The following is a 20,289-nucleotide window of genomic DNA, read 5'->3' as shown; positions in this document are numbered from 1 at the left end:
CCATAGCAGGATTAGGCCGACTGCTGTTCTTGCTACGCCATCTTGCCATCGGCCTCTGGACCTTTGCTTCTGGTGGGGCGGAGCAGCGGAGGATGGAATGGGACCTGTTCAGCCTTTTTCTTCCGTCTTCGGTTGCTGACTGACAGACACGCTTGCGGTGACATGGCCTCGACGGCACGAGCGGCTAACGTTGACAGATGGGGATGCGACGCCTCGAGGTCCGCACCATGGCCCGTCATCAAGGCGCCCGTCCATCTCGACGACATCCGCCTTGATCTGACTCTGACCCGTGGCGTTGCCACTTCTTTTCTCACTGCAGGCCTCGCTCGTCGGGGATGCGGAGAGGATGGCGGCTCGATCGATGACGCCGATGGCGGAGAACGTTAAAGGACAGGACGGGAGCCCACCGAAGGATCCCTCGGTCACGACGTCTTGTCTTGACTCGCTCGTCGGGGATGCGGAGAGGATGCCGACTCGATCGATGACGACCGATGGTGGAGAGTGTTGAAGGATAGGACGGACGGGAGTGCCTTGTTCACGACGTCTTGATTTGACTCGCTCGCCGAGGATGCGGAGAGGGTGGCGACTCGATCGATGACACCAATAGCGGAGAATGCTGCAAGATGGGACGTAATCTTTTCAAAAGTTCCTTTGTTGACGCCCTGCGTTGCCTTGACTTGCCGTCGCATCCTATCTGCTTGCATTCTACCGGCAAATATAATACCTGTCAGTATGAGGACTCGGGTGACCTTGGGAGGGTGTTGGGGTGTTAGGTAAGCTCCACACTCAATCCACATCACCACCGACCGATACCGGCGACCCACTCGAGCTCGCTGGCTCGTCTTCGTCCTCTGTGCAGCGTACAACTATTTACTTGAGTATATCTCGTGCTCGAAGCAGCGTGGGTGACGGCACGACAAGCAACCCGTCGTCTCCTCGTCCCCCGTCGTCTCCTCGTCCCCCGTCGTCTCCTCACCCCCGGTCGTCTCCTCGCCCTCCGTCGTCTCCTCGCCCCCCGTCATCTCTTGCACCCTCCACCAGCCAGGTGCAAGAGCAGCGGCCCACGATGGCTGCCGACTTGTCCCTACCCTCGTCCAAGGACGTGCTCCGCGAGCGCTACGTGGGCAAGTCGATCGTCAATGTCGACACGCCGGCGGCCGTCATCAACCTGGCGGCGGCGAAGCGCAACTGCGAGCGCATGCTGCAGACCTGCGATGCCTTGAGCCTGGGCTGGAGGGCCCACGTCAAGACGCACAAGGTGAGAGCAAGCCGACGAGACGAGGCCCGGGCGAGGCGAAAAGGAAGCAGAGCAGAAAAGACCGGGTTGCTCATGATTGGGTGCCCATCTAGACAGTCGAGCTCGCGCGGCTCCAAGTCGGAGACGATGCCGGCAGGCCTGTGCAGCTCATCGTCTCCACCGTCGCCGAGGCCGAGTTCCTCACGCCGATGCTCAGCGAGTACCAGCGCCAGGGCAGGCGCGTCAACGTAGGACCCCCTCGGCGAGCAGTCGTCCCCCCACCCGGCACGATGTCTGCTGACGCCGTCAAGGTCCTCTACGGCCTGCCGCTCCCAAAGGGTGCCGTCTCGCGGCTCGCGGCCGTGGCCAGGACGCTCGGCGAGGGCAGCGTGTCCATCCTGCTCGACGACCCGGCCCAGCTGGCGATGGCGGCCGACATGTCGGCCATCTCGGACGTCGCGCCGCACGCGTACATCAAGGTGGACATGGGTGGCCGGCGGGCCGGAGTCGTCGTCGACGGGAAGCAGTTTCCCGTCCTCGTCGACGCCGCCCTCGACGCGCACGGCCGGGGTAGCATCCAGCTCGCCGGCCTCTACTCGCACGCCGGCCACTCGTACGCCGGAGACGGTCGCGTGGCCGCGCTCCGGATGATGTCGGCGGAGCTGACGTCGCTCCTCGACGGGGCCGATCGAGTGCGCGCGAGAGCGTCGGCCAAGGGCATCGTCGACCTGCCCTCGCTGACGCTGTCGGCCGGAGCATCGCCGACGACGCTGTCCCTCCAGAACGTCGCCGACGACGAGGACGAGAAGGGGGCCCCGAGCGGCACGCCGTCGGTCCGGGCCGAGGCCGGCGCCATCTCGACGCTGCTCGAGACCATCAAGGGCAGGGGGCACGCCGTCGAGGTGCACGCCGGCGTGTACCCGCTGCTCGACCTGCAGCAGCTCGCGGCCCACAGCATCCGGTCGACGCACCTTTCGTGGAGCGATATGGCCTTTACCATCCTCGCCGAGGTGCACAGCATCTATGCCGGGCGGGGCGCCGACGGCACGGACGAGGCTCTCGTCGGCGCCGGCTGCCTCGCCCTCGGCCGGGAGCCCTGCAAGGCCTACGCGGGCATGGCCATTCCGACGGCGTGGAACAGGGCGGGCGTCGAGAAGCCGACGTTCGACGTCGAGCGGTACGAAGGGTACGTCGTCGGCCGCGTGTCGCAGGAGCATGGAATCCTGCAGTGGCGCGACGGCCGGGGGACCGCTTCGCCGACGACGGAAGCGACGGCAGCCGACCGGAAGCTCGACGTCGAGGTCGGCCAGAAGATTCGCCTCTGGCCGAACCACGCGTGCATCGCCGGCAGCCAGTTCGGCTGGTACCTTGTCGTGGACGAGGACGGCAAGGGGGACGGCATTGTCGACGTTTGGATCCGCGCTCGCGGCTGGTGAAGCGTCGACCTCGGTCATGCCCTCATTTCCAAGCCGTTCATGGCGGTGCGGACGGTGCTCGGCCGACCTGGGGTCGAGACAAGACGGACGTGGTTGGGAAGCGCCAAGCTCTCGCGCTCCGTTCGACGTGTGCTGCCGCCATTCCCGGACCAGACCAGACCGGACCGGACTCGACTGGATGCGGATGCGTCGAGACGGACCAAAGGCATGGTGCCACAAAGGCGAAGCTCGGCGTCCTGCCAAGCATGATGGTACGAGAGGAAGCGACGGTGTCGAGCAGAGGGCGCAACGTAGGATGGTTCCACCCCCAAGGCGTCGGGTATGTCGCACCGGACGGTGGTTGGTGTTCCTACCGGCACGGCATTGGCCAAGCAGGACCACCGGTTGGAGCGTTGGCATCGTTGCGTGATGATTCCCATGTTCCTCCGTCAGCACGACGCATCGGCAATGGTGATGATATTTTCTCGCATTCCGGATGGGCTGCTGGTGCGCTTCATGAGTCGATGCCACTCTGCCATTTCCACTTCCTTTCTTGGCGTATGCCGGCACTCATTCTAGAGGCAATGAAGTAGTACTTGGGGTCTCCGGCTATGCATTGTCTCTACGGAGCACAAGCACACCTGGACGATGCGGAGAACGCATTATTGCGTGACGCACTTGGGTATGTGCGATGGAGGGCAGCGTAAGCAAGGAATAAAATAAAAAGTGATGGATAGTAGTTGTAGGGAGTAAGTAATAATCCGCACTCCGTTCTGTAATCTAAGAATACAAGTACTTGTACTGTACTTGCTCTACTGTACTTGCACACCGCAGTCCGTACTGGTTATCTACAGTCATTATACGGAGTACTCTCAGCTACAGCCACAAGTGCTGAGCTGTACGTGGTCTTTGCAAGTACAGTACGCTGACTTACACAAGTAGGTACAGTACGGGTACTTTCTGTAGTTGAGCTCGAAGTACTGTGCATGCCGAGCTCCGTATGTACAGTACATGTACAAGTACTGTAAGTAGGTGCGTACAAGTACATGCATTGTAAGTGTTACCGTACTTGTAGGTGTACCCTACTTGTAAGTGTACCGTGCTTGTCAGTGTAACGTACTTTGTAGGTGTAAGTACAAGTATTGCAATTATTACTTGTACGAGCCATATTTGCGCTCCTCCCCGCCCTTCGCCTGCGGGCTACCCTAATCCCACGGTGTCTGGATCTTCTTTAAATGGCAGCGCAGGCAGTGCAGTTGGTGCAGTCAGTGCAGCCTGTGCAGTCAGTGCAGCCGGTGCAGTAAGTACAACCCGTAAATGAACAGTAAGTTATTACTTACGTACAGCACAGTAATAGCTTAGCTTACTGAGCAAGGCTGATGAAAAATTATGTAAGCAGACTACCGAATTGGGCCATGACACCCGTGGGACAATCGCCGAGACACCGTGGGATGAAGGTGGCTGTGGAAAAACACGTATAATGGACGTTGCCAGCTTCAGGATGGAGGCAATGGCTGGCCCCTTGCATTGGCTGCATCCTGTGGGATAGATAACAGGCCAAGGCAATGGACAACGGACTTGGCATGTAGCGTTACTAATATTTACATAATTCATATGGGTGGCCATGGGTGCCCGCACAGCCAGCCACTGGCTCCTGTCAACGGTGTTTGACTTGTTGTACAGGTACTTGCAAGTACTTGCAGTACGCAGGAGTGCAACTGCTCCGTACACTTACATGTAGGTAATATACTTACTCCGTACGTTTCGTAGATATGGACCTACTTGTACATGTACCAGGAATACAACTACACGTGCTGGTGCAGGAAGCTCCATACCGGATTCCTAACTTGTCGTCTGCGAAGAATGGAGTGAAAAAAGCAAGAAACGGATTCGCTTCTCATCAGGAAATTTCTTCCAATGTGACGTGCAGCATGGCGAGGAACACCCTACATGTAGGTCCACGTGCGCCTGCTGGCACATGTAGGCGCAAGTAGTTGTACAAGCATGCACATGCCATGTATTGCTTACTGTACACGTGCTCCGTACACTGGAAGGAGTGTGCAAGTATCCGTACAAGCCCAAGTGATTGTACCTGCGCCCTCTGCTCTTGGAGCATGAAAGTAGTTGTACAGTGCAACTATTACTCCGTACCGTACAAGCAGGCACAAGTACTGCACATGCATTCCGCCCGGCAAGCGTTTCTCGTACAGTGAGTGTACTTCAGTACAACTATTAAGTACCGGCCCAAGTAAAGGACTAAGTATTACAGCAGAGCACAAGTGTTATTACTTGCACGTACTTACTAAGGTCAGTAGGTACCTACACTTGCATCATATTCTACTGGCACTGTACAGGTTGGTGCAAGTATAGGTGCACACGGTTATACTTGTACGAGAGAATACTAACCCACTACCAAGGTAGCATTACCTACCAGTCAAGCAAGTTTACCTGGTACTCAGTTGTAGCGTCGAGAGTCATGTCGACCTTGCCTTTCGTCGTATGCACCGGCAAGTATATAGTGCTCGCGAGGCCGCCCGCTTCGTCGTGGCCCTCCTCGTTCCGCTGCACTCTCCCAGGCACCCGACAGCAACCACTCGACAGACCGTCCCCCGTCCGGCGATTTCCATCATGAAGCTCATCGGGTCCGTCCTGCTCCTCTCCACCTTGTCGTGCGCAAGTCGTGTCGACGGTAAAGTCCGGAGAGACGAAGGCGTCGTCGAACTCGTGGGCTGCGATGCGAATCAGCAAGCGACGCTCGAAAGGGCCTTTGCTGGCTGCCAACAGCTCGCCGAGGAAGCAAAGGAGGCGGCGGCGGCGAGATCCGACCACCTGCAGGAGTTCTTCGCGAGCCTCCCCGACCACTGGAGAGGGCAAATCTCCAAGGTCTTCGCCCACGCTTCGTCGCTCTGCCAGCCTGCGAACCACCCGCCTCGCGTCATGACCGCCTGCCAGCAAGAGTGCCGCGATACGGCAGAAGACGCCTTCGTCATCGACGACGTCAAGGGGCATAACATGTCGGCCGTCGTCTACTGTCCTTCGTTCTTCGGCGAGCGCATGACGGACGAGCCGAAGCAGTGTCACGTGCCGAGCCGCAGCCAGAGAGTCTTGGAGCTCGCGACTCGCTTGACGGCCATGACGGCCAATCTTGCCGACGGACACGAGTCCATTGCCAACCTGAACACCGACGAGTCGTTTGAACAGGCCGAAAAGTACGGTGCGTTTGCGACGAGCACGAGGCTCGGATGCGACAAGAAACTGGCCTCGCCTCCGTCGCTTCCTCTGTACAAGCAGGTGTGGAACTGGATCCAAAAGTATAGGCAAGTTGCCGTCCTCGAGGAGTATCACGGCTGAAGGACGGCATGGATGGAACCTTGGCTTTGCAACGGCTCGCCGGCGTTTCATTTGCCTCGCGTCACCGACGGAGGCGTCCAGACGACGAAGGGAGAGTTGACGAAGAGAGAGTTGAGCGCGTTCGGCGGCGGGCTTCCCTTTCCGACGAACATTGCCACGCCAGCTCGATGGACGATTTCACGACTAGACATCTACATGTAGGACAAGGCTGCTGCATTATCTGGATACGCAACTGGCATGCGAGTTACGCATGCGAATGGTACTGCCGTGATGTCGTTGCGAGCACGTAATTCATTACCTCTACCGGTACGGGGTACAGTCCGTTGTTCAGTACTGGGGTGTCGATCTTGGCCTATTCCGGGACTTTTGCGCACTTGATTATATGGATTATTAATAGCGTGCATCTCGAAGGAGCAGCAGTCCTTGTAATTACTAGGAGCCTATTATTCAACATGTTACCTACTGTAGTACTTGGTATCGCCCGACAAGTACTTGTACATGGTCCCGTACGGACTAACCTACTGGGAATTAGTAGGCGATTAGTTGTACTCAAGTACGGAGTATGTACGCATGCACAGTAACACTTGTACTAGTAAGGAGTAATGTACTGTAAGTAATACTGTGCTTAAGTACACGAACTGAGGCGTCCAGGCATAGTATGCATGGCCATGTGCCCCGTACAGTACATGCAAGTAATTTAGTGCTCTACAAGTACGGAGTACGGAGTACTTCGTTTTCTCCGTACTGTACTCCTAGTCACGTATCCGTACCTGCCACTAATTGTTCCCTGGCCATTATTCCAGCCAGGCTACGGAGTGCAGTTATCACAACACACCTACCATCACGTTGCAAGTTCGGAGCACTCGTGCAAGCATCACACGCACCCGCCATGGCGTCGCTGGATTGACCCATCAAGTTGCCCATCGCTCGACCGGTGTCTTGCCAACAGGGAGCGTCGAGATGCACCGTGACATCATGTGCGGTGACGAACGGCACGAGGCTGCCACTCTCTTCGACAAGCTACGTTGTGATGCCAGCTTGCCAGCCTGGACAATGTCGAGGCGATACGTTGGACGTTTTGCTGCACGCATCACCACCTACCGCGGCACGTTCTGTGACGCCGTCGCCGCCCAGCGACGGCCTCGCACCGGACATCCTTGCTCGCCTGCATCACCGACCGACGGTTGATGCCGCCTCCCTCCTCCAGCATGAGGCCCAGCCCGCCGCCAGCCATGGATGGGCACCTCTGGATGGGGAAACGAAACGACGCATTCCCCGACGAGCCGAAACACGACGACCAGGATTCACCAAAACCGCTGTGCTTGCTTACTTGGATTGTAAAGATGTATTACTTACTGTGCAGTGGACGTTCTCTAATTACCTCTAGTATCGAGGCCACGTACAAGTACGAGCGCTGCAAGAACCGAACCCCACTGCTCCGTACAAGCATTGCGTTGCTGTGTTCGTGCTGTGCTGCAAGACAGTATAAGCATCCCGCTACGGCTAGAATTCTCCAACACCACACAAGGAGTACAACTAATAGTTCGTGGCCCGTCTACTCCGTACAGCGCGTACAGACACGCACGAAGCCACCAATCACCAAGCACCCATGAACAATGCCTCTGCGGCTGCTACGAGAACCGCACCGTGCTCGAACTGCACTGTCCAGGCATCCCGCGACGGCCCAGATTTCACCAAAACCACGACCGTTTCATGCGCGTCGACAGTGCATGCTCGCCAACCAGGCCCCGGGGCTGATTGGCGCGAGGCTGATGGGCGTCCTCCCGTGCACCTGCACCAAGCACGCCGCCGCCGGCAGTACGAGCAGGCGTCATGTGTCCCGGGCGCCATTCAGAACTGCATCAAAACCACGGCGTACAGTGCACAAAAATATGCCATGCTTTGACGTGCAAGAGCTACTTGTGCGACACGACCAGCCAAGGTGTCCCATCACCTGGTAGGGAATGCACTACGAGGGCGGCCGTCATGAGCCAGGCGGCCACGCAGAGCAGCGCAGCAAATGACGAGGTTGCCGGGAAGAACCATCGGCAGGCAGGCATACCAGCGAGCAGGCAGGCACCAAGGCAGACGACCAAGCAGACGAGCAAGCAAACGAGCAAGCAGACGAGCAAGCAGACGAGCAAGCAGACGAGCAAGCAGACGAGCAAGCAGGCGAGCAAGCAGGCAGACCAGCAAGCAGACGAGCAGGCAGGCAGACCAGCAAGCAGACGAGCAGGCAGGCAAGCCGGCAAAAAGGCAGGCAGACAGGCAGGCAGCCCGGCAGCCACGTTGGTAGGGGCAGGCAAGGGCCGGCCCTCCCGAGGGATGAAAACGCCTCCATGAATGCAAGAGACAGCCCGACGTACCTATGTCTCGACTCGATTGCATGCCAGACAATCCACTCACCCTCCCCCTGGCCGCCCTCGTACCATCCTCGCCACCCATGCGTCGGCCGTGGCCATGACATGTTGGGCCCCTCCATGGGGGAGCATGAATGCGAAAATAATGTGCATCGGCCACGAGGGTCGTGTGCATGAGCCGAGAGCCTTGCCTAGGTCAGCTGGCGATCGCGTCCGTCATATTTCGGTGAGGTCGAGGCCAGCTGACGTCGTGGATTGGCGCGTCGACGGTGAGCGACCGACCAGCTGCGGCCAAGGCGGCCATCGACGCAGCAGCTGTCGACCTCGGCGCCCTCGAGCCCGGAACCCACGACACGTGCAAGGGCCATTGATCGAATCGAGGGCAGAGCGTCGGCAGACGGCCCTTCCAACCGGCCTCCACGGCACGCCGCGAGATCTATCCATTCACGAGGGATGCACTTCACCATGGAACCATCGGGAAACGAGCCCAGGCAAGTACGTCAATGTACTCGGGAGGAGGTTGGAGGCAAGCTCCCACAGCGATACGCTCCGCCAGCAACGGCGAGCGTCACCTGCTCCGGTTGCGTGCGCGGCATCGTACGTGGCGGCAACACTGCTACGCCCAGGTACGTGCGCTCGTGCGCGTACGCATGGAGGTGCCGGAAGACGTGCTGTAAGAAACCTCGTGCCGTCGCTTTCATCGTCGTGGGTGTGCTTGTGCAGGAAAAAGAAATGAGAGCGCAGGGGAAGAAAATGGTCATCATGCTTTGCCCCGTACATGCACGGTACAGTGCACTGTGCATGTACCTATACGCTGCTGTGGAATAAAAGGACAATATTACTTGGTTGTACTGTGTGCTGCCGCATTGGCTGATGCGTGGGTGCTTGGAAAACCTGTACGGAGAGTAGCGAGTGCAAGCAAGTACCTACTTACTTGCAACCTACTTACTTGCACAGTTTTCCAGCACATCTACAGTACATGCTGCACAGCACCTTTGCGATAAAAGTGAAATGGTGCGTGGTGATGAGAAATCTGCTGCCGTATCAAAACATGTACTTATGCGTTCGAGCCATCAACCACCGCTAGGCCAACATCGGGACCATCGACTGTACCGTACGAACTGCGAGGTGTACTGTGCCCATGTTACGCCGTACCTGAGATTGGTTGTACAGGTACCGAGTAATGGAGCGTTGCGGTGCGGGTGGCCGAGTACCGCGACCGGTAAATACCTAGTAGGCAACATGGGGTGATCGGTACCATATCGGGTGAGCAATTCTCCGTGCCACCAAGACCAGAGACCTAAATCGGACCAGTACCCGCCCGCAACCCGCCCTGACTGGGCCGCACACTTCGCACCGTACCGCGTACGGTACGAGCACGGAGTACTTGGCTCGAACCAGTGTCCACCCAGGAACCGGCGACGTGCCCACAGTGCCAGGTGCCCAGTAAGTACCTGCTGTAATGACCGTCACGTCAGTGCACCGTCCCCCCCCCCTCCGCACGGCCACCGTCACGGCCACGACGACGACGCACGACGACCATCACCATCACAACCAACGACGACGACGGCGGCGTCAACGACGACAATCACCACCACGGCGACGACGACAATCACGACGCCCTCCAACCGCCACGGCCGAGACCGCCACGGCCAACACGACGACGCATCGTCGCAACCTCGACGACGACGTCAATGACCCAAACCCGCCACCCCTAGCGAGAGACACACCACGACGGCGACGTCTTCCGCTCGTCCACAATGGCCACCGTCGCCGCCGAAGACGTGGCGCGGAAACGCCGCCGATCCCGCGAGCCCGACTGGAATACCTTCTACCGCAACGGTCTCCCCAAGGAGATCATCGTCATCCACGACACGCCCGAGCCCGAGGCCAACACGAGCCGGAAACTGACCAACGGCGCGACCCACGGGCTGACAAACGGCAGCACCGCCCTGCCGCCGAGCCGCGACCTGCATTCCCAGCAGCCGGTGAAGAGGCGGAGACGGGACGATGGCACATCGTCCAGCCATCACCTCCCCGGTCTCGCCTCACGCCCCAACGACTCGCCTCAGCATCTGCTCCCGAGCACGACGCCCGTCGGCTCCGCCATGCTAGCCGACCACGCCCACTCCGCCCTGCACGCCAACGGCCCGACGTCGTCGTCGTCGGCGAGCCATTACGACCACGTTCAGGCATCGCTCAAGCGGAAGAGGACCCGGCAGCAGGTTGCCAACGAAGCCAAGCGAAGGGACCTCGACGGCCTCGGCGACCAGTTCTTCGCCTACCGTCCGCCGCCCTTTCCGCCCAAGAAAGCATCCGAGGTCCACGTCCGAGTCGTCCACGACGTTTGTCCCCCCCCCCCCCCCTCCAACCCCCTCTCCCTCACCCCTCCTCTCACTCATCCCCCTTCTCCCTCCTCACTTCTCCTTGCCTTTGATTTGACTTGCCCCAACCCCTCCTGGCCGTCCCTCCGTCCCCTCCGTTGCCTTCCTTTGATCCTAGCCCCGCCCCTTGCCTCGTGCTCGTCGTCGCCCTTGTCCCGCCGCACGCATGGGCAAGCCGGACACCTGGCTAACGTCACGGACCACGGCAGCGCCTTCACGACAAGAACCACAAGGTCGACGACGACGACGGCCACTACATCGTCGTGCCCGATGCCAATCTTACCGAGAAATGTGAGCCGTCCCGAACGACGGCACCCGCCGATGATGGCTGACCCGGAGCAGACCAAATCACGAAACTCCTCGGCCAAGGCACCTTCGGCAAGGTCGTCCAGGCGCGCGACCGAAAGCTCAACAAATCCGTCGCCGTCAAGATCATCCGGTCCGTGCAAAAGTACCGCGATGCCTCGAGGATCGAGCTGCGCGTCCTCGCCACCCTCGAAGCCAACGACGATGACAAGCGGAACCGATGCATCCATCTGCGAGACTGCTTCGACTACCGCGGCCACATCTGCATCGTCATGGACCTCCTCGGCCAGAGCGTCTTTGATTTCTTAAAGGGAAACGGCTTCGTGCCCTTCCCCAACAGCCACATCCAGAGCCTCGCTCGACAGCTGTTCGTCAGCGTTGCTTGTGAGCCTCCTTCCCTCGCCGACCTTTGACGAGCCTGCTTCCGCGACCCGTCCTAACCCTCCACTAGTCCTGCACGACCTCAACCTGATCCACACGGACCTGAAGCCCGAGAACATCCTGCTCTGCGACAACACCTATCAAACCTTCACCTACAACCGCAAAATCCCCTCCTCCTCGACGGCCGTAAACCGCCAGGCCACCCAGCGTCGCGTCCTCCTCGACACCGAAATTCGACTCATCGACTTTGGCTCCGCCACCTTCCAGGACGAGTACCACAGCTCCGTCGTCTCCACGCGCCACTACCGCGCCCCCGAGATCATCCTGGGCATCGGCTGGTCCTTTCCCTGCGACATCTGGAGCATCGGCTGCATCCTCGTCGAGTTCTTCACCGGCGATGCCTTGTTCCAGACCCACGACAACCTCGAACACCTCGCCATGATGGAGGCCGTCGTCGGTCGTCGTATTGACCCTCATCTGGTCCAGACGGTGAACAAAATGTCCACCCGCAGTGGCGGGAACCCGGCGTCAAAGTAGGTCGAGCGCCATCCGTCACCTCCGCCGCGCCTGCTGCCATGTCGAGATGCTGACAGCTTCTTGCTCAGATACTTCAAGCGCCTGAAACTGGACTACCCTGCGACGGAAACCACTCGTGGTTCCCGGAGATTCGTCAAGGCCATGAAGAAGCTTCGTGTACGTCCAGCCGTGCATGCCCGCGTCTACCCTTGACTTTCCGCCGGACGTCGTCCCTAATCGGGCTGCAGGATATATTCCCATCCACCACATATTTTCATAACTTGCTCGACTTGCTCAACAAAATCTTCATCTTCGACCCCGCCAAGCGCATCACCGCCAGGGAAGCCCTGAATCACGCCTGGTTTAAGGAGATGGCCGGTCCCGACGACGGGACCGAAGCGGCCAGGATCCGCCTCGAGAGACAACGGGTCGAGCGGGAGCATCCGAGGCAAGCGCCGTTCGTCGGCTGACGCGTGCTCGGTCGACTCTTCACACTCGGCATCCACCCGTTTCGTCGTAACCCATCTTGACGTCGGGAGCTGTGTCTGGTAGACCAATGGACGCCCTTTGTGCCTTTGCGATTCCGCCCCATGGGGTGCACCGTCTGCAGCACTTCCACATCATCCAGCTCGGTTGCATACCCTTGTGGACCGATACAGACTTGCCTCGGCATTCGAGGATGCGAGCGAATGCAGGAAAGAATACGTCTGTGAACTTGGAGTCTTTCGGTGGCTGGAAACCGGCGTGGCACACGAGGGCAACAAGTTTGGGGTTTGCGAGCCTAGTTTACATCAGTCTCTAATTCTCCTCAGCGTTCTGCCCGCAGTGCATTCCTTTCGGGGCTGCCGGTCCCAAGGATGGCCCGCAGGAGTGCCCAACAGTGCCGACCCGAACACCGGCTTGATCGCTGGACCGTATAGTCTGCCTCCTAGGTTTGGACGACAAAGGAAACCCATTCCGACTGGGAAAGGGCCCATCCCGTTTGTATGCGGTATGCCGATACAACTACTTTGGAAGTATGGGCTAACCATCGGTAGCATGCTTTGTCCGCTCCGCGAACTTTGTTGTTTGAACACAACAGCTACTTGATGGCAGCCCGTTTGCATTGATGAGTACTCGGACGGAACCTTTGTCAAACGACTCTTCGTTATTTTACCAAGAACAGCCGCTCGAGATCCTGCCTGCCAGCCTTGCAGCAGCGGGTGCCGTTCATCCAGCCAGTCGTCTGTCGGTTCTCTCTTGCTGATCGCCAACTCTTGGACTCGCTATACATTGCAAGCATCTCTGTGATTCTCTCGGTGAATCTTCGACATCCAACATGCTGGTCCGCAGCAGACCCTGCACGAAGCGCAGCCGGCGGCGTGTACCGGACGTTGACAGCGCCTTGAGGGAGATTTCCGACGAGGCGCTCGACAAGCTTACCAGTCTGCTCTACCTCGACAAGACGCTCTCTGGAATGGAACGGACTCACGTTCAAAAAGACTTGATGAAGCGTCTAGACGGATGCCTCCTGCGACCAACAGGCATCGTCGGCTTCATCACCCGCATCGGCACCTCCATAGCCAAATATCGCTCTCCGGTCTCCCTGACGCACGCCAATCTGTGCCTCATGCACAAGCCGCTTGATCCACGCGTCGTGCGGAAGCTCATGGTGCTGGTCGCCCGCGAATGCACGGTACATCTCAACCGGTTCAGGAGACATCGTGCCAACAACAGCATCCCATGGCCTCTGAGCGAATGGCTGGAGAGGATGGACAACACGACGGCGTTGTGGCTCGGAAAAGATCTCTTCATGAAAGTTTTCCTGCGCGAGGCGCCCGAATCGGCTGCGCCGATGAGCGAGATGGGCAGATGTGAGGCGTGCATACTTGCCGTCGTGGGCTCCGAGGCGCAGATGCTAACGGATCTGAGGGCCGCCATCAAGGCACGCCATACGTACTCCATGAAGCGGGACATGATTCGAACAGAACCGCGGCTCCTGAGAATCATCAAGTCCTGGATGAAGCTGTACCCGCTACCGACGCAAGCGGCCATGCGGGAGATGAGCGACGCCCTTGTTGCAAGCATCGTCACGCTACGCAAGGACGCTAGAGTGAGTCGGAAGCTTCGCTTCGAGTACGACTCCCAGCTGAAGGTTGAGACGATGATGTCAACGACGCGAGACGGCCTGCCGGTTCCGACGCGGACGAGATCCCTGGCAACGAAAATCATCCATGATACGGCAACAGTGCCTTCCGAGCGATTTCAGAATGTGTCCCCTTCAGAGACGAAACAGACTGGGATTGGGACTCTAGCCCAGGTGCCATGCCGACGGAATGCCAGCACAAGGGTGGCTAATACAAGTGTCCATGTCGCGGACTCGGCCGCTGTCCAGGCATCAGCCAAGCCGTACCGGCACAGGGATGTAACCTATTGCGATGGCCACATGATGTCGCCTGCATCACCTTCATCACCAACCCCTCTACGTTGCCGCCCATCGGTGTCTGATGTGTCAGATTTTAGAAGCCGGGAGGGCTCGTGCTTCCTTTTGGAGGCTGTCTCCGAGCTGAGTGACCACCAGTCGCTGCCAGTGCCGACCCCGCGACCGACAATTTTACGCACGCGCCTATGCCACGATGATCGCACCGTCTCGGGGGAATCGACTGGCCACAGCAAGGACGGCAGTGCGGCGGAGCCGAAGGCGAGTTCGTGGACGCTCGATTCGTACTACTACAATGTTGCTGGTGGTGGCGCCGGTAACATGGAGAGGCAACAGACAAGAGATCGACGGAGGAACTGAGTGCGAGCGCGTTGGAGGCTGGGGCAAGACCGAGGAGGCGTCGAGTTACCCGTGGGATCACTATTCGGGGATGAGTCGGGGTGGACAGTCCAAGTCTACGTCTATATTTTCAAGCAGGGATTTGTTTATCATGCTAAAAGCATAGCAGAGTGAAAGTGAGGAGACAGGTATCAGGGACTGGCTAGGGGCAAGAATTTCTCCCTCGCCAAAGTGGTATATACGAATATCCATCGTCGTCTAATTGTAGGCCAAGTTCTCCATCAGCGCCTGCACCGCGGGCACGTAGCATGCGGCCTCTTGAAAATCGCCAAGGCGGACCCTCATAAGGTCAAAGGCAAGCAGGACTCCTTGCTCTTCGCCCGAGACACGCTCGCGACGCAGGCTGGCAGCTTTGCTGTAGCGCTGGGAAAAGTGCGTCAGCAGGGTGCGGCGGGCCTTCATCTCGCGGGCGACGCCGAGGGCCTCGGCCATGGTGGAGTGCTTCTTGGCCTTGGCGTGGTCCTGCTTATCGTCGTCAAAGGTGCACTCGTGCACGAGCAGGTGGGCGCCGAGGCAGGCCTGGGCGAAGGCGGTCGACGGCCGGCAGTCGCCCGAGTAGGCGATGCGCAGGCCCGACGTAAGCTCGAGCTCGGTCGCGTAAGAGCGCCAGCAGTGCGGCACGGGGATGCGCTTGATGCAGGCGAGGCCAAAGTTTTCGTCGCCCAGGTCGTCGCGCGTCGTCGTGTCGCGGTCGCGGTCGTCGGTTGAAGGGCAGGACGGGAAGCGCAGGCGGTGGAAGCCAAAGTCCTCGACCTGAGCGAGCTCCTCGAGCATGGTGCGGTAGCGGCCGATGCAGGAGATGGCAATCGTGGCCTTGCTACTGTCCTTGAGCGTTTGCTCGTACCAGGCCTTGAGGAGGGAGACGAGCCCGAGGTGGTGGTCGGCGTGCACGTGGCTGACGACGACGCACCGGAGGTTGCGAAGAACGTCGGCGGCCTCGTCGGGGTCAAAGGCTCTTCTCATCTGGCCAAGAGTGCCCTCGCCACAGTCGAGCAGGTAGTTGCCGATGCCGGGGACGAGGATCAGCGTTCCGGAGACGTTTCGGTGCTTGCTGGGGACGGAGGAGCCTGTGCCGAGGGGGATGATTTCGGCATCCCTGTTCGGAATGTCCTTTTCGCTCTCGTCGATCCTCGCTCGCAGGTTGGCGTCGGACGCTTCTGCTTCCGCCAGTTGGGCGAGCTCGAGGACCTTGGGGTGAACTGCGTTGGAGGCCTTGACGAGGTCCGGGAAGGGGGCCACGGCCTCGTGATTAAAGACGAGGCGCGGCATGAGCTGCAGCTTCGCGCCGGCCCGTCCAAGCTCGACGGGTGCATCGGCGGCCGGGGCTGGAAACTGGACGGTGTTGACGAACTTGGTCAGGGGAAACCTCTTGGGGTCCACTCGCCGTAGCTTCACCTGCATCTCGGCGGCGCCTGGATGGGTCACCATGTTGGGGCAGGTGTCCTCGGCGCAAAAGACGTGCTTGATGTCGGCGTGCTTGGCGATGAAGGACTGCACTCGGGCATCTTCGGCGATGGTGGGACCCAGTATCCAATACATGACGGCAACGTACGCCATGAGCTCCGAGCTGTCCCACTCGGGTCGCTCCATGAAGGGTGCGATGAAGTCTGGCGAGGGAATGTCGGCGACGACGATGCCCCTTCCGGGTTGGGGCTCGCCGAGAACCATGTCGGGCGTGACGGTAAGGCCATCCTTGCCTTGGGCATTCTGGCCTGCGGTCAGGAGCTTAAAGTCCTGGACCTTGACGCCCAGCCGACTGGCCTCGGCGGCGTTGAATTTACCTCGGCGGTCGTGGCACTTGACGATGTAGGACATGGACGTCTCGCCGTACGAGGTCCGTGGTATGGGGAAGTGGTTGATGGCTAGGGTGCCGTCTCCGGCGGCGGCGTCTCCGGAGGTGTCGTTTGGGGCTGGAAATAGCCAGGCGGCATCGTTGGGGTTCGGGACATCCGCGTAAGGGCCCTTGTACGGCACGAGAACACCGTTTTGGATGGTGACGGCTAGGTCCGCAGGCTCGAGGCGGCCGATGTTCCGACGCGAGAGAACCGATCTGTTGCTGAGGCTGCCGCTGAACATGATTCTCTCGACGACCATGGCGGCCACGGTCGGGTCCGAGAGGGACGAGCGCGGCTTGAAGGTATCCGGGTCGGCGCCGTCGACGGAGCTGCGGCGGCGCTTCGGTGGACTGCTCGAGCGCGATCTCCGGACGGGTATCTTCCACACTCGGATCGCATCGTCCGACCAGTCCGGGTCGACATTCGCCGCATCGTCGGTCCTCGGGTCCGTCCTGTGCTCATACGGTCGAACGCTGATGGGCTGGCGAAAGATGACGGGTCGACAGGCGGCCATGACATGGCAGAGGTTGTCGCCGGCGTGGACACCGATGCCGGCGTGGACGGATTGCTTCAGCAGCTTCTGGCCCATGCCCTTGCGCTTTTCGTTCTCCTGCACCGTGTTCTCGCGGGCGGCGTCGAGGGCGCCGCCGACGCTGAGGAGGTAGCCGATGAGGCCGCCCATCTGGTCCCAGCCGACGGGGCCGCTGAGGAACACATGCTCGGTGCTGCCGAGATGGACCTTGCGGCTGCCAAAGGCGCGCTGGGTGCCCTCGGGAACGCGGCCGAAGACGTAGGAGCGTTTATCGTGGTGCATGTAGAGGCAGGTGCCGGGGGTGTCGGCCGAGGGCACCGTGGCCAGCTCGACGGTCGTCGTCATGATGGAGGCGTCGTGGCCGTAGGAGGGCTTCGAGGGGGGAGCCGGAGTCGAGGTTCGTGCCGCCGAAGTCGGCAACGCAGCCTGCTTTGGGTTCCTGGTCGAGCGACGTCGGGTGTGAAGACGGGCGACGGCCGTACAGGAGCTGCGGCCGCGGCTAGAGAGCGAGTTGGAGAAGAGGGAAGGGTGGCTAAGGAGCGAAGCGGCGAGTGCGAGGCGCCGCGAGCCCCATTGTTCCATCAGCTTTTGCAGAGAGCGATGTGGTGCATTTGAGGTGGTTGTGGATATCGATATCTGCACATTATTATTCCGATGGAAAGTTGGAATCGGAGGCAAAGCGCCGAGTGCCCCACCAAGCGGTCGACGGTAGTCCAAGCAAGCATCTGTACTTGAGTAGATGTACTTACTTGCCTAGTACTTACGTACGCAGTACATGTACTTACAGTACACCTTTAGGTGGGGCGTGGCACGATTACAAGTATTATTGCATGTAATTATTATATTTCCTGTACTTTGTATGAAGTGTTGATGCACAGTGATAATAGTATCAAGTATTACTGTGCTCCGTAAGTACGGGTACAGTATACTTGCAAAAAGTACAACTACTTACTCCGTACGGAGTACTTATATGTACTTTGAATGCCTCTGACGACAAACTGCCATTAACCACCGACCTACTTACAGGTACAGAGACTTGACAAAAGTGACGATGCAGCTTTGGTAGCGCTACTCCTACAAATCGAATCGACATTTTTGGCACACCACTGTACCTACCCGGCCATGCCTTGTCAGTACACACGGTCCATACTGTATAGCTCATCAGTGATAATTACAAGTACTTACTTGCTCCGAAAATGGTCCATACTGTATAGCTCATCAGTGATAATTACAAGAACTTACGGAGTACTTGCTCCAAAAATGAAACCTAGTACCTGAGCGGTCGCCGCCCCCGCATGTACTTACAGTACTTTACACGCACTCAAGTGTACACCTGCCTACCTATAATGCTGTACAGTACTGGCGGTGACACAGGTGTACCTCCAGGTCAATCAGAAGCACGGTGCAAGCACTAATATTACTCCTACAGCAAGCCTCGGTAGGATTTACAGCAGTTTAATAATACAGTACGGATTAATACAGAACTTGCAAACCCCCACGGAGTACATAGGCACTTGCCATTACCTGCTGTAAGCACCATTCCATAGGAAGCACAGCCCTTGAACAGGCTCCTGAGAACACTGCAATCCCCTTCGTGTTGTCTGCTTCCGCAGGCCAGGTCCCCTCCAGCGACAAAACACCACAACACGCACCGACGCAGATCACGAGACACGAATGGCCGGGTACCGAGCACAGAGCGTGGCGGGGAAGCGAGAAGCGAGGACCGACTGCTGGACGTAGATCCTGACGGAATGGAATGTCATCCTGCGATGCCAGGAATAAATGGCTTGCGCGGAAGAAGGGGAACTAACCCTTGAGCGGGCGACCTGCATCACGTCATGGAACTGATTTCATCCGCAGCGGCGCTGCGTTGATCTTTCACCGCACAACGGCTCGTCCGTCATTCGTCATCTCCATTCTCGTCTTCATATGCCTCCGCGCGCCAGCTTCGTCCACCACCGGCGGCTCCCGCTTTCTCGCATCCTCCCCAGCCGCGCCCCGCCGGCTCGGTCTTCCTCGACCTCGTCCTCGACCATGCCAGACGGCGACGTCGACGGCGTCGCCAAACGCGAGGCGCGCCCCGACTTCAAGAAACTCGAGGCCTCGCGCCCCCCGTGGGACCCGTCGTCGCACTTCCGCCTCCACAGAGCCCCGCAGCCGGCGTGGAAGTTTGGCGACGGCGCCAACGAGCTGTACACGTCCGCCGACGCCTCCCAGAAGCACGTCGTCGTCGACCCCTACGAGCCCGGGCGGCCGGCCACCTTCAACTACAAGCTGCTCATCTCGGCCGTCACGCCGCGTCCCATCGCCTTTGTCAGCACGCGCAGCCTCGACGGCGAGACGACCAACCTCGCGCCCTTCAGCTACTTCAACCTCGTCAACCACGACCCGCCCCTCTTCGTCGTCGGCTTCTCCTGCGGCCTCGCCGACGCCAAGGACACGCTGCGCAACGTTCGCGACACGGGCGAGGCCGTCATCAACATCGTCAGCGAGACCTTCCTCGAGGCCGCCAACTCGACCAGCATCGACGCCCCCTACGGCGCCTCCGAGTGGTCCGTCAGCGGCCTCACGCCCCTGCACGACTGCCAGACGGTCCGGTGCGCGCGCGTCAAGGAGGCCGTCTTCAGCGTCGAGGCCAAGCTCGACCTGCTGAGGGAGTACGAGAGCCGGGCGGCCGAGGGCAAGAAGTCGGGCACCGTCGCCATCTTCGAAGGCACACGCATGTGGGTGCGGGAGGATGCGTTGAACCAAGACAAGAACCTCGTTGATCCTACCGTCCGTCCCATCCTCCGTCCTCGGCCGCGTGCGTCGACGCGAAACGTTTCTCACAGTGGTGCAGCGTCTCCAACCCGTCAGTCGCCTCGGCGGCATCACCTACGGCAGAACGACAGAGGCCGTCGAGATCCCGAGGCCCAAGTTCGACGGGGACCTCGGCGGCGAGCAGGGCTTCGGACGACTTAGAAAGGCACAGCAGTCGTTGCATGCCGCCCCTGCGTCTCCTGCGATGGAATAGGATACAAATGAAAGATGAAAAAGGAAATGAAAATCGGCAGTCGACAAGTCGACCGTCGTGCGGGGCCGAGAGACGGACCGAAAGGGTATGGGGGCACGGCGATGGGTAACATCATCTCGTTTGTACGTTGATTCGTAGGAT

The 20,289-nt window shown here is 59.3% G+C and overlaps 6 protein-coding genes across 6 annotated transcripts; 5 read left to right on the top strand and 1 right to left on the bottom strand.

Annotated features, from left to right (window-relative positions):
• Window positions 1-1,066: 1,066 nt before the first annotated feature.
• DCS_03539 (uncharacterized protein) lies at window positions 1,067-2,673 on the top strand (the record flags this gene model as incomplete). Its single annotated transcript, XM_040800858.1, has 2 exons — window positions 1,067-1,258; window positions 1,351-2,673. The coding sequence occupies 2 exons, from the start codon at window positions 1,067-1,069 to the stop codon at window positions 2,671-2,673; spliced, it is 1,515 nt and encodes a 504-aa protein (XP_040655891.1).
• Window positions 2,674-5,280: 2,607 nt separating this feature from the next.
• Window positions 5,281-6,003, top strand: DCS_03538 (uncharacterized protein; the record flags this gene model as incomplete). The annotated part of the gene is made up of 1 exon (XM_040800857.1): window positions 5,281-6,003. One exon carries the CDS (start codon window positions 5,281-5,283, stop codon window positions 6,001-6,003), a length of 723 nt encoding a protein of 240 aa, XP_040655890.1.
• Window positions 6,004-10,123: 4,120 nt separating this feature from the next.
• On the top strand, window positions 10,124-12,420 carry DCS_03537 (uncharacterized protein; the record flags this gene model as incomplete). The annotated part of the gene is made up of 6 exons (XM_040800856.1): window positions 10,124-10,708; window positions 10,957-11,038; window positions 11,090-11,437; window positions 11,505-11,967; window positions 12,040-12,127; window positions 12,199-12,420. 6 exons carry the CDS (start codon window positions 10,124-10,126, stop codon window positions 12,418-12,420), a joined length of 1,788 nt encoding a protein of 595 aa, XP_040655889.1.
• An 848-nt stretch (window positions 12,421-13,268) lies between these two features.
• Window positions 13,269-14,729, top strand: DCS_03536 (uncharacterized protein; the record flags this gene model as incomplete). The annotated part of the gene is made up of 1 exon (XM_040800855.1): window positions 13,269-14,729. One exon carries the CDS (start codon window positions 13,269-13,271, stop codon window positions 14,727-14,729), a length of 1,461 nt encoding a protein of 486 aa, XP_040655888.1.
• Window positions 14,730-14,966: 237 nt separating this feature from the next.
• On the bottom strand, window positions 14,967-17,717 carry DCS_03535 (tRNA processing endoribonuclease Trz1; the record flags this gene model as incomplete). The annotated part of the gene is made up of 1 exon (XM_040800854.1): window positions 14,967-17,717. The coding sequence occupies one exon, from the start codon at window positions 17,715-17,717 to the stop codon at window positions 14,967-14,969; it is 2,751 nt and encodes a 916-aa protein (XP_040655887.1).
• A 1,452-nt stretch (window positions 17,718-19,169) lies between these two features.
• Window positions 19,170-20,148, top strand: DCS_03534 (nitrilotriacetate monooxygenase component B; the record flags this gene model as incomplete). Its single annotated transcript, XM_040800853.1, has 2 exons — window positions 19,170-19,910; window positions 19,975-20,148. 2 exons carry the CDS (start codon window positions 19,170-19,172, stop codon window positions 20,146-20,148), a joined length of 915 nt encoding a protein of 304 aa, XP_040655886.1.
• Between the last annotated feature and the right edge of the window lie 141 nt (window positions 20,149-20,289).

Source organism: Drechmeria coniospora, chromosome 02 (assembly GCF_001625195.1).
Source record: "Drechmeria coniospora strain ARSEF 6962 chromosome 02, whole genome shotgun sequence".
NCBI classification, from domain to species: Eukaryota; Fungi; Ascomycota; class Sordariomycetes; order Hypocreales; family Ophiocordycipitaceae; genus Drechmeria; species Drechmeria coniospora.
This window is presented reverse-complemented; position numbering and strand designations above follow the sequence as displayed.